The sequence below is a fragment of the Pristis pectinata genome, chromosome 12, assembly GCF_009764475.1.
Source record: "Pristis pectinata isolate sPriPec2 chromosome 12, sPriPec2.1.pri, whole genome shotgun sequence".
Classification (NCBI taxonomy): domain Eukaryota; kingdom Metazoa; phylum Chordata; class Chondrichthyes; order Rhinopristiformes; family Pristidae; genus Pristis; species Pristis pectinata.
The window spans coordinates 20163987-20178085 of NC_067416.1; the positions used below are offsets into that span (position 1 = coordinate 20163987).

Genomic DNA, 14099 nt, shown 5'->3' on the forward strand with positions numbered 1-14099 from the left:
CAACAAAGATATAGCAACCATGCATTTTTTTTCTCTCCTCTATCCTAGTGCCTTTTAGTACAAATTTTTCAAGGAAGGCTGGTGGCCAAAAAAATTAGCTTTTTGGAAAAATCCAAGAATTATCCATACTGTTGTTTGAAGAAAGTCTGCTGCAGTTATACTTCACATGGGAAATAGAACAATGCCAATTTGCATCATTGTAGAGATAATATGCAGTGTAGCGTTAGTTCGTGAAAAATTGGCAGTTTGCTGTTTGCAGTGACCTGAAGATTAAATAAAATTAACTTTGCTTGCTTGTTCCATGACAAACATTTAAACCTGAAATTGTAGTTCACCCATTAGGGTTCACCAGCTGGGCGCAACAGCTGGACTTCAATGACTCATTTGCAGAAGACCAGCCATTCCAATTTTTTTTAGACAAAATTGTACCATCCTGCACACCCTTCTCTAGGCTGGATTTGGGAGATTGGCAGCCACAGGTCCAAACAGCAATTGGAGTTGGGAGAGATTGGGGAAGTTCAGTAATTGGTGAATATATTCGGTAATTGTTATTTGTCATTTATTTAAGATTATAGTAACAAATAATTAGTCTGCAACATTACTATTCATAAAGCATGTAGTAACCTTTAATAACCACTTATAAAATCTTTTTAGGTTGGCAGTTTCTGTCTTTCAGAAGTTGATTCTGGAAGTGATGCATTCTCTTTGAAAACTAGTGCTGAGAAACATAAAGATTACTATGTCATCAATGGCTCCAAGATGTGGATTAGTAATGCTGATTTTGCTGGAATATTTCTAGTTATGGCAAATGCAAACCCCTCCGCTGTAAGTATTAAAGCAAATATTTTTATTGTGAACTGTTCAGGAAACGCCATACAAATATTTATAATTTTGTTTTGAATGAATAATTTTGTTTTCGAAACCAAATACAAAATGAACTACTTGGTTTCCTTCACCAGAAATGTTCTTTTAAAATGTTACTTAAATCGCTTTGATTCAAAACTAATCCTAGCTGCCCTCTCTGTCAAGTTCAGGGAGCCTGTAGAAGTTTTTTTTTGTCTTTGGTTTATTTAGCTTTCGCTAAAGTTTTACCTTGTCAACCTAGCCTTGAACATGTGAATCTTTACAATCTCTTATCCCCTATGTGCCTTCTCTAAGAGTGTGTACAAATAATGTTTTCAATGCTTTGGAACACAGTTAGTAAATTAACTATAAGCAATTTCAGGATAGCAAAGAAGAATTTTTCTTAATAACTGTGGGTACTGAGGCTGTGGAACACACCATCAGACTATATGATTGTAGTAGAAGCCAGGACAGCATTTTCAAATGGGTTGTAAAGGCGGTTGAGTGACAGGATAAAAAGAATTGAACATGTGGTGTGTACAAGGGATTTGGCTGACTGCACACGTAGGAGATAAACTCTGTCATGGATGTTGTTGTTGATTGGAATAAATGCTTTGTTTTATTCTAACTTGAAGGATTTGTACCACTGTGTACAGTTATGTTGCTAATAATTATAACAGATTAATTATATAATTTGCATCCAATACAAAGAAAAAATACTTGACAAAAATAGTCACAGTCTGTTCCTCAGCCCTGGAGGGTTCACTTGCCATGGTGTGGTCTCTTTTGTCCCTGTTGACTGGAGGTTCTCTTCCTAGTGTGCTTGTACTCCCTCTCTACCGCTTACTCTCTCAATCCATGTTCTTGTGCTCCTCTTTTAGAAGCCTTTTCTCTTTGATCTTGCATGGTAACTAACAGTCTGTTGAGCTGTATTGCCCTTTATCATCTAGGAAAAATATTTCTTTCTTTACTAGCCCCATTTCTTCTTTTGTAGATTGATCTATTCCTTATCAATCATATTTGATGTCTCACAGGGAGGATTTTCTTGTCTTGTCAGATTTTCTTGTCAGATACCCTTGTCAAAGTTGAGTTTATTATAATATGCACAAGTACATGTATGCACAGGTGCAATGAAGAACCGACTTACAGCAGCATCACAGGCGTAAAGCATCATATAAGCAGCATTCAGAATCAGTATCAGGTTTATTATCACTGACTTGTATGTCATGAAATTTTTTGTTTTGCAGCAGTAGTACAATACAAAGACATAAAGCAGTACAGTGCAAAGACAAAAATTACTATAAAGAACATAAATTAAACATTTTTTTCAAGAAAACACAATTAGAACAAAAAAAAAGTCCATTTTAATACAAAGTGATCCAGCTAAACTGTAATGATTAGGGTTTTACCAGTTGGTTCACAAACCAAGTGGTTGAAGGAAAATAGCTGTTCTTGGACTTCAGCTTCTGTACCTCCTGCTCGATGGTAGCTGTGAGAAGATGGCATAGCCTTTATGGTGGGTATCTTTGATGGATGTTGCCTTCTTGAGGCAGTGCCTCTTGTAGATACTACCGATGGTGGGAAGGGATGTGCCTGTGATGTCTTGAGCAGAGTCCACTACTCTCTGCAGCTTCTTGCGTTCCTGTACATTTGAATTGTCATACCAAACCATGTTGCAACCAGTCAGGACACTTCCAACAAAACTTCTGTAGAAGTTTGTTAGAGTGTTTGGTGACAAGCTGAACCTCCTTGACCTCCTAAGAAAGTATGAATTGTCTCTCGTTCTGTCACAAATATCTTCTGCTTCAGTGACACAATCCTTTTGGATATTTCAGTTTCCTATCTCTTAATCAGTATTCTGCTCTTGATTTTAATTCTTGTCTCATAGTTCTTTAGCATGTTCTTGATAGGTTTAATATACTTCTGTCTACAGTTATCAGTCTGTTATAAACAGTACATTTTTAATTAGTGTGACCTTCTCATTCTGTAATGCAGTTCTGCTTCATTGTATTCTTTGCAGTTGACATTGTCTTTGACATAACTGACTCATACTTTGCTACTTAACCTTATATCATGTTAATATAGAGTTAATACCTACTGTAGCTGTTTTAAAATCTTTTAAAAATTTCCTTAAGTTAACAATATTGTTGCAATGTCAAGTAGCTTAAATAGTACTCCCCTTGCATTCAGAGCTTAATGAGCAAGAACCAAACTTTAGAAAAGAACTTCGTTGAAATCAGTTGAAAGTTTTTGCTTTAGAACAGGTGAACTTGAGATGGTCCAAAAAAATGAATTAACACATCTCTGCATCAGTTAGATGACAGAAGTTGGTAATTGGAAGTCAATTTTATTTGACAATATTCTTGAACACTATGAAATCTTGTTTGCATGCTTGAATATAGCACCAAACTAACAACCTAAAGACTTCACTATTCTCAATTCAGCAGGAATGGCTCAGATGAGAACATGTAATACAGGGCATGAGAATAGAATTCAATGCCACAGTATTTGCAGAGCCTTGCAATTCTTCACCTTCCTGTTGTTTTTCCTGAAATTTTAAGGTACTGATTTTCTTGTACACATATAGGTACACATTTCAGTTTTCAACCATATTTAATTTGTTCTTCTGTTTTTGGATATTTGGATTCTGTGGTACATCAAATGGAAGCCAATCATTAGCTGGATGCTGCCTTGCATGATTGGCATACACCATTAACAATCAATTTTGTGATGGCTTTTCTACAGTTTGCTTGGTGGAAAGAACTAGGAAATTACCATCAAAGTTCAGCCAGTAAGGCTGGGATTTTTACATTCACATTGGAGTTTTGAACTTGCTGGTACTGAGGAGGGATAAATGCCAACATCTTGGCATAAGACACCTCAGATTTCCCATCAATTTCCAGCTCACTGAGTGAATTGAAAACCAGATGAAAAGTAGTAAAATCTGAATGTTAATTTAGAAGAAGGTGCTGGAAATTGATGGATGAACTTAACTTGTCACATTCACTTTTTAAAAGTTATTATCTTGTATTTCCAGGGCTATAGAGGAATCACATGTTTCATAGTAGATAAAGATACTGAAGGTCTCCAAGTGGGAAAGAAAGAAAATAAACTTGGGATTCGAGCATCATCTACGTGTGCTGTCAATTTTGACAATGTCAAGGTATGTTTTTTTAAATGTATGTTTAACACTCACTGTAATGCTAGGTGTATATGTGTGTGTGTGTATATGTGTGTATGTGTGTATATATATACATATATTTACTAATTTCAGTCTTCTTTGTCGGAGAGATTGACTTTTGTCTGGATGTGGTCCCTTGATTACCATTCACCTATCTTGTCCAAATGACCATTCTTTCTATGTTAACCTACACTTAGTTTCATTGTTGGCAGCTATTTGAAAAATATTAAAACCAAATTGTATGTTCATCTGACATCAATACATTGACTTTTGCAATAATATAGCATTTAATAGCACTTGTAGACAAGTCTTGAATAATTTTACAATTCTCTCCTCAACAAATGTACATATGCCAAATGTAGCACCACCATTACTTGGCTTAGAATTCAATCCTCATCTTACCAAGTGGGCTATTGGAGAACTTGGGTCTTGAAAGCATTGTGGCTTGTAATGTAAATAGCTATTAAAAACCTTGTATTTTAATGTGATATCATCTGTACATTCTGCGTCTTTACGTGCAACAAACTCCTATCTAGATGGCAGTTGCTAACCTGGCCACTGCCTGAAGATCACTTCCCAAAATAGGAAACTTCAGATAACTGTAACAATTTACAAAAATCATGTGGGGAATGGAGAGAAATGCATAAGAAACCAGAATTAGTGGCAAGAGGGCACATTATACAGTAGAAACAAAGATTGTCTTTTCATGGATGAAATTGAGGCTTGTCTGTGATGGAATATTTGACAGTTTCCAATAGACAGTGGAAGATGGAGAAAAGTCATTTACTCTTCATCAGAATATCATAAAAGGCAAGACCAACTTCTGTGGGTGAGGTTATGTACAGACAATATGTAGATAAGCAAAAGACCAAAAGTAAACCCCTTGGGCACTACAGAATTTTTTATGACTATTTGGCAAAGTGTGTACTGGACTCAAGCTCTCTGGATATTCTTTCCATTTTCTTTCCTGGTGCAGATAATCCAATCTACAACCAATGCATTGTAGACCGAGACTCTCAAATTGTAAGATTTGTTCCTCCAAGGAGACCTTGATGCTGATTCACAGAATTGTCACCTGATGTAATATTAGTGTTTGCATTTTGTTCACTGGTGGGTGTATTAAGTGGCATTGGAATGTGCTTGTATGGAGCAGAATCTCAACGTCTCTGGGTTTTGCTCTGCATTCATGTCCATAATACAATCCCTTGCCAAATATCATTGTCTGTTTTAAGGTGACCAGAATTTAAGTGTGAACAACGGGGATTTTATTTGCTGGTGGGACATAAGTAGTGGGGTCAGAAGATTGTTACATAATACTGATTAATAGTGTGCTCACATATACTGTACCTGAACTGATATGTGGAGCAGATTCTTCAAGTAATTGCTTTATAAAATATTGAGAAAATAATTGAAAGAATTCTAAGAGGCTTTATGCTTGCTGAAGTGCTCATTTTGACAGGAATTTTCAACAATTAATTTCAGTGTTTAGTGAGTAAAAGGCTGTTTTGCAAAGAACCATGCTGAATTCATTGTGGAACCAATTTTAATTGAAATTATTTTATAGCTGTAATAAGAATAATTCACTTTTATAGAATGTCTTTTGAAATTCTCCTTTTGGTATTCAGAATTCATTACCTAAGTTTGCTGGAACTCATCTTACCAATTGCATAAATATTACCTCCACGGAAACTCTCTTCTACCTCTAACTACAATCCTAAATGCCATTGCCTGATTGTTGTTCCAAAACTGCTTCTACCTTTTACATTAAATGAGCGAAGCATGATTGTGTAACTTGTTCAAATATTTAATTGCTGTTTCCAGTACTTTTCATAGTTTGCAGGGAGATTACGGTTGTCTTTGTGGATTCCCTGCATTAGCAGCCTGCAAAGATCTGCCTCCTACTGCTCCACTAAATTTATGAGCTCTTAACTGAAGCCACACTTGTTTTAAGAGGATTGAAGAAGATACAAGGATATGAAGTGTTGGGGAGGTCAGGCCAAGTATTCAGTTCTTCTCTTCCCCAGTTTCTGCTTTTCCTCACATTACCTGGCCTTGGCTCCTTTCTGGAATAAAAGGAACAGTCAGAGACTCCACTTGGATTAATGGATAATGAGCAGCCATAGTCTAGTACTTGCTATACCAATATAAGATGGTAAGTCAGTGGGAAAGAAGAGGAAGCTTGCTACTACTCTGAGGTGACTGATAAGGCCAATATAGCAACTACAGATTCTTTCACAGCATTATTACACTGCAAACTGTACAGAGACTTTCTCTGTACTGAAGTCACCAGACTGCAAGTGTGAAATATCAGAATAAACAACAATGCCTGGATTTTAAAAGTAAAAACTGTTCTAAAGACTGATTCCTATTTATTCTAAGCTGTGCTCATCATTTTGAGAAGTATTAATTCTGTTTGGTTTTCACCTTGTATACATGGATTTAAGTGTCTAAGGCCCAATAAATTTCTAATAAACTTGGTTATCAATTGAGCATAATGTCACAAGACCCTCATCTACTTCAGTACTGTATTAAGCAAAAGAATTAATACTGCCATCCAACTACATTTCCTATCTTTTATCAACTTAATTTGCATGGGCAATGCCATACAAATTTAATTAATTATCATAAATTTTGTTATTTTTATATTACTTAATTTTCCTTCTCTTCTGGATTGAATCTTTTTATTTACTTGTGTCGCAGGTTCCAGAGAGTAATATTTTAGGCCAACTGGGTCATGGGTACAAATATGCAATTGGAATGCTGAATGAAGGCAGGATTGGGATTGCTGCACAGGTTTGTAAAACAATACATTAATACCTTTTTGTTTGCAAATATATTATTTCTAGGTACTTGATGCCATTGATGGAAAGTAATCCTGGCGAGGGTGCATTGGGGCTATATTCATGAAATACTGAGAGCTGAGCAACAAATTCTGGCGAGGAAGTCTACTATACAAATTGTTCTGCTAGTTAATGAATTGAGTAGCTGGGAAACTTCCATGGTGGGTCCTGGCTTTGCACTGTGTTAGGTGATCATAGATGGGGTCTTTTGGCCTTTTCACCTCAAAATTTGAGTAATCTGCATTATTTTTGTGGAAACAGACAGAATGATATTATAGAGGAATGTTTTGAATTAAAATAAATGAATGCGTTAAATTTTATTTTTCTTTAGCATTGATATTTGATTGTAATTTTTTTTGCAGATGCTTGGGTTGGCACAGGGCTGCTTTGATAGCACCATTCCTTACTTAAAGCAGCGTGTGCAATTTGGGAAAAGAATATACGATTTCCAGGTACCGTTTCAAATTTGCTTTTAAGTTTCCTTGAATTACCTTCTCTTAAATAACTTTGTTCCAAGTATCTCTTTCACTTCCCCTTTCTGAAAGCAGTTCCTACATTTTCTGCTGCCTCTAAATTGAAGCTGAAGCATATAAATCAGGGAATGGAACACTGCTCTAATAGAATAGAAAGTTGATTTTTATAAAGGACCACCTTAGTCCTATTGTGACAATTCAACCAACTGAGATTGCCACCTTTTGTAGTCTTTCGAAATGAGAATGATTAATTTTGAGTTGGTAATTGCACTGAGAGGTGATCAGATTAAGGATTATAAAAGGAATTGACTGAGTTGAGAGTTTGTTCAAATTATAAAGATTAGGACCAGAAATTGAATTCTTAAGATCTGAGGCCACATCTAGGTTGTATATTAGGAGATACTATATTTCTAGAGAAGAGAGGACCTTTGGAAAAGATGCAGGGATTAAAGAAGGTGTCTCATGAATACATCTTGAGCAGTTAGAGATGTGCAGTTAATACTGGCTTTTCCAACAGTATCCACATCCAGAATTGATTAAAAGATGAAAGTCTAGCTTCCTATCTCTTTACTGGACGTTGACTTACTAAAGTCCAGCAAGCAATATGAGATTGTTCAGAAACCAGACTACTCAATTAATTAAAACAATAAACTATTATCAGCTTGTACTAATTAAAACAGGGTAGTTTCTCAGGGGTGGAGAGAGCAGACAGTGGAGGCTTGTTGCATATAAACTATGTGCTTAAGATCAATCTCAATCACTTGCTGTAGTGTAGTCAATAAGCTTGATTGGTTGGCTATGTTGTTATTACATGCAGTTTTGTATAAATAGTGTCTGCCATGGTCCACTCTTGCCTCTCAGTTAACAAGATTCTGGACTCGAGTTTCACTATAGAGACTTAACTACAAAAATCTAAATTGATGTTGCAAATGCAGATTGGTTCCATCTATATCTTTTTGGCATTGAATTAAATATTCTAACTTCCACTTGCTGAGGTTAAGGATTCATCAATTCTAATTTCAAGGAGCTTACACAGTTGTTTGGCCTGTTGACTTGGGTCACTACTGTTTTCCATGTTCTGCTGCTAAAAATGTAGCGAACCCTTCACTGCTGACCACAACATCTGGGACATCCAATTCTGTTTAAAATATTTTGCAACAACCTGGTTAATGCACTGAGTTATTAACAGGTGTAAAAGAGAATCATGGAAGGTATTGGTTTTGTGAAGATAATATCTAGTTTTAAAATGTCGAATTGTGCTTGTGTGTAGTAGTTCAATTAACAAAAGAACCTTTCTACTTGGAGTACTTAAAATCATTCCAATCTTATTGGTACAGGGCATGCAACACCAGGTTTCTCAGATTGCCACCCAGTTGGAAGCTGCACGATTGCTTACATACAACGCTGCTCGACTGAAAGAAGCAGGGAGACCCTTTATTAAAGAAGCATGTATGGCAAAGTATTACACTTCTGAGGTAAACTGAAACATGGAATGGGCAAATAACTGAAGGGTTCAGTAGTTTTTAATATGCAAAGTTTAGGCAGCAATAGCTACTTTCCAACTTTTGGTCTTTTAGAGATGCTGAAAAAAGGTTGCGTATTTCCCATTGGGGGCAGTTGGAAAAGAAAAGAAAAACGTAAGGATCATTCTGAAGTAATTAAAGAGCACCATCAGCAGAAGGCCTGATAATAAGCCTGCTTGCTTATCTTAAAAGATAAGCATGTTAAGCAGTTGTTATTTTGGATGAATGAATGTTGCATATACTGTATATGTGATTAATGATGAGATAACTTGTCTGTTTCTTATAGATCGCAGCCAAGACTTCTGCCAAATGTATTGAGTGGATGGGAGGAGTTGGCTTTACCAAAGATTATCCCATAGAAAAATACTATCGAGATTGTAAAATAGGTAAAGAAAAACTGCTTTTCATGATTACACTCTGCATGATTAAACATTGCTTACTCAAGGCTTAATTATATAGTGACTTTTAAAATGGTAAATAATTTTCTCTACTCCTAATCACTGCATGAAATCTCTTGTAAAATATTTTGTGTACTGCATTTGGTGCTTGTGATATGTTGTCCTCCATGTTGGAGAACGAGACACAGATTGGGTGACTGTTTTGCGGTATATCTCTGTTCAGTCTCAAGGATAACTCTGATCGTCTAGTTACCTCCCACTTTAATTCTCCATCTCACTCCCACTCTGATGTCAATCTTTGGCTCTTGCACTGTTCCAGCAAAGCCCAAGATAAGTTTGAGCATCAGCATCCCATCTGCTTGGTACATTGCAGCCCTATTTTATTTATTTTGGTATTTAAATCATAATCTTACTACTTTAATGTTTAAATTTATTTTTATTCTCTTAACTTACAGGTTTCTTACTCATATTTAAATATCCCTGAATAGAAAAGCTTTTTAAAAACTGTCTTTAAAAGAAAATCCTCCCAGGTCTGCAGAAGATGCTACTGTGCCTTCAGCCCAGTTCCTGTTAAAGACTGTCAGGGACATTCCAGAGGATAGATCTCTTTATTTTGCTGCCTGTTCCATATTTGTTGAGTCCTCACCAACTCGTGTATGGTGCGGGGGTCCACTAGTCCAGCCCACAGCATCAGGCCAAATGGGATCTATGGGTGGCTAGCATAGGCAACTGGCCAGATCCAGCTAGACTCAGCCCATAATCATCATGTGGTTGGTTTGTCAGTATAAAACTGCATTGATCCAAAACAAATTTGCTTTTGTGTTCATTTGGTTTCGGCACTTGAGTTTTTTTTTCCATTTGCAAATTATAATTTTTATTTCCTGTCCTTTTTCCAGGTTCAATATATGAAGGAACCTCCAATATTCAACTGAATACAATTGCAAAATTGATAGATCAAGGATTCTAACATTGCTGCATAACGTCAACAACTCCATTGATCACAGTGCAGTACAGACACAAAACAGTTTACTGCAGATCAGCAAACCATCTTCAAAAAATTACCATCCAGCTTGCATACTTTACAATAAAGTTTCACATGTAAAATCAAATACCATTTTAGTTGTTCTAAAAATATTTCCCCGATCCTCCTTACATAGCATTACATAGCAGTGGATTGAGGTTTGTTCTTGCATTAATAGAAATAATTATTTTTGCATAATATCTTTGGTATAGGTTGTAAATTATCTGTACTTATGAAGCACTACTTGTAAGAGCATTAGAAAAGCATTACTTTGCCATCCATGTTTAACTATCCTCAAAATGAAATTATTTTTGAGATTGTTTGTTTCTGACATCTTTGGCAAATTGAAACTGATTGCAAATAATCTTCATTTTGTGCTTTTCCATCTGTGTATAAGTCTTGTCAGTACTTTTCATAATAAATTGTAAAATAAATGCACATTTTTGCATTTAAAGTAAGTGAATTTTCTTTGATAATTGGGTTGGTCAGCAGAGGTTAGTGATTCGAAATAATTAGCAAAAGAACTGGAGAGGATTACTGAAAAAATACTTTCATGCAGAGTTAAGATCTGGAGTATACTCCCTGAGTGTGGTGGAATCAGACTACATAGAACCTTTCAGAAGATAATTCAACATAGCGCTTGAAGTGAACTAATTTACAAGGCTCTTGAGGAAAAGTTTGGAGTGTGACACCAATTGAATAGCTCTGTCAAAGAGCCAGCGCAGATATGATTAACTGAAAGGACACGTCCTGTACTGGGAGATACTATGCTAAGAAATAGGGCTTAGTGTTTGTTTTTCCTCAAAATACTCTGGGTGGTGAAATGGCTTCAACTCATGAAAACGTATTTTTAGCATGTCTCATTTCTCCTTGTGCTCAATGGAAGTCAAGACAATGTTGTATGATGGTTGGGTCAGCTAGTGTTGAACAGGTGTTGGCCACCAGTTCCATGCTGGAAAAGGTCTCTGTTGGATTTGACAAGTCACTTGGCATTGTACACAAGCATTGTGGCAAACCATCCAATGTTGCAAGCGTTTCATTCTCTGTGCACATCATCCACCTTCAGAAGGCAGCCCCATTGTAATTTTTATGAGAACCTGCTTCGCCAGAACTTATACAGCCTTTCTGGGAAACTAGCACCCACACTATCCTTTTCCATATGGTTTCCCTGCAGCCCTCTTCTTGTTTTATTTCAAAATTAGATTTTATTCATAATAAAAAAAATTATATAGAAGGGAAGAAACAGTGCAAAGAAGCTTTTACATTCATGGTCGTTACATTCAATAGTGTAAACTTTCAAAAAAAACCTACACAAACATAGCACCATAGCCACTCACGTGGCTCCCTGGGGTGATACCCCTTTCATTGTTCAAAGGGCTTCCCCACCCAAATCTGCCCCTCCATGTGTGGTAGCAGAAGGAGCCTGGACTGTGCCAATCTGCAGCAGTCCCTTACAGACATCTCGCTGTGCTGGAAGACCAACAAGTTTTGGGCAGACCAAAGGGCATCCTTTACCGAATTAGTGACATTCCAGCAGCGCTTGTTGTCTGTCTCGGTGTGTGTCTCCAGGAACAGCCCGTGGATCGGAGTCCTCTGTTACGCAGCTGTTAGGGAAGGACTGGGCACAGACCCTTGCATCCATCCACACCATCTTAGCAAATCCACAGTTTGCAAAGAGGTAGGTGACCGTTTCTTACCCACTACAGCCGTCCCAAGGGCAGTGTACATTGGGGGTGATCTGTCGTCCATTGAGGAAAGCTCTGACTAGGAGGGCACCTCTCACCACCAGCCAAGAGAGGTCTTTGTGCTTGTTGGTCAGATCTGGCAATGAGGTGTTCTGCCAGATAGTTTGGATCGTTTGCCCAGGGAATAAACCCACAGAATCTGTAGTGTCCCTGTCCCGTAGCATCTGCAGTATGTTCCGCGCTGACCACTGCCTGATGGAACTGTGGTCATAGGTGTTTATTTGGAAGAACTCTTCCACAAAGGACAGATAGTGTGGCAACGTCCAGCTGACTGGGATGTTGTGTGGTAATAGGTCCAGGCCTCTCTTCTGCAACACCAGGGACAGGTAGAACCTTAGCAGGTGGTGACACTTGGTGCCCACATACTTTGTATCCACACATTGCCTGATACAGCCACACACGAAGGTGGTCATCAGGATGAGGGCAACGTTGGGTACACTTTTGCCCCCATTCTCTGGGGACGTACAGCGTGACCCGTCGGACTCGCCCTATCTTGGATCCTCAGATAAACTAGAAGATGTATCACAAAACCAATGGTCCATCCTCTTGTATTATTCTGAAACCTGGATGACTACCTACAGCAGGTGTTTGAATAGGAAGACCTGAAACCTGGTACAAAGCTCAGAGTCTACCAGGGAGCAGTGATCCCTGGACCGTCTACTCCAGGTACCTAAAAACTTTGGTGGCATCTCCCCAGTGATGTCACCACAAAATCCTCCAAATCCACTGGTAGGATAGACAAACCAACATCAGCATTTTCTCCCAGGCCACCATCCTGCCACTGAAGCCCTGTGTGCTAATGGGTCGGCCATGTTGTCACATGCCTAACAGACTACCCAAAATGGACACCCTGATGTGGCAAGAGATTACCAGGTCAACAGAGGAAAATATTTGTGAGTACTTTCAAAGCCCCCATAAAGATGCATAACATCCCAAAGTCAAAGTCAAGTTTATTGTCATATGCACAAGTACGTGTCTGCACATGTGCAATGAAAAACTTACTTGCAGCAGCATCACAGGCATATAGCATCATATAAGCAGCATTCACAAGAAAAACATAAATCAAACATAAATTATACACAATTTTTACAAGAAAGCAAAACATAATTTGTGGAAATCCTTGGCGTGTAACAACTCAAAATGGAGAAGGAATTTCAAGGGTGGCATTGAGAACCCTAAATTCATTTGTCAGGAGAAGACAGGAACTGAGTATAAATGGCAGAAGGAACATAAACCTCCCAAATCACCCACCTCCCTGCCCTGTCAAACACTTCCTTTGGTAGAGTGTGTGGTCCACCACTGACCTCACCAGCCACCTCAGAACCCGCAAGAATAAAGTGGAAGCATGTTATCCGAGATGTCAAGGGACTGCTTAATAAAGCCTAAGCACGTTATCCAAGTCGCTTCCAGTGGCTAAAATGCATGCTAATTACATATAATAAGTCCTGTACCCATTTTCCAACACCATCCAATTATTTTGACTAAAATAAATACAGTACTTTTGTCTGTGCAGGTGCTGAACCCTATAGCCCAAGAAAGTTCTAAATTCAATACCTAATTGTTGCTGAATAAATTGGCGTTACTTTTGACAGTGATAAGGTACTACTTTTGACTTTGTGAGTTATCTATTGACTTGGCTGGGAAGTATATTTTGGTGCAATAAAATATAGTGGCATTTATTGTTAGTCTCCAATTGGGTGCCCAGGAAGAAATCATGAAATTGGACAAAACCTTTTTTGAAATGGAGCTGAGTTGATTCAGAGCTAGAAATAAATATTTCATCCAATTTTGTCCATCTTCCAGCATTTTGCTGTGAAGCAATCAGAGAAGTGTCAGATTTTAAATGCACACTCCCCATATCAGCTGGATGGTAGCCAAACGGTGTGTTGCTACAATGGAAATCGGAGGCTTCAGGGGAAAGTCCCCATGTTCACTGAAAGACACATATAAGTCCTAGTCAACATGCTGGGCATGGGATTGGTGACAGAGGATTCACCAGGCACATCTACAAAAGAACTGGGTAATGAGATATGAGGTGGCCACTGTGATCTTCTCCAAGTGTGAGAACCCCTACA

General features: G+C 37.8%; 1 protein-coding gene across 1 annotated transcript in view; it reads left to right on the plus strand.

Annotated features, from left to right (window-relative positions):
- Positions 1–10725, plus strand: part of acadsb (acyl-CoA dehydrogenase short/branched chain) — a 31035-nt gene extending 20310 nt beyond the window's left edge. Inside the window, exons 5-11 of the mRNA XM_052026981.1 lie at positions 655–825; positions 3881–4006; positions 6725–6817; positions 7227–7316; positions 8675–8812; positions 9147–9246; positions 10155–10725. Of these exons, the coding sequence (XP_051882941.1) occupies positions 655–825; positions 3881–4006; positions 6725–6817; positions 7227–7316; positions 8675–8812; positions 9147–9246; positions 10155–10225 (789 nt within the window). The 3' untranslated portion in view covers positions 10226–10725. The remainder of the gene's footprint in view (positions 1–654; positions 826–3880; positions 4007–6724; positions 6818–7226; positions 7317–8674; positions 8813–9146; positions 9247–10154) is intronic.
- The last annotated feature ends 3374 nt before the right edge of the window (positions 10726–14099 follow it).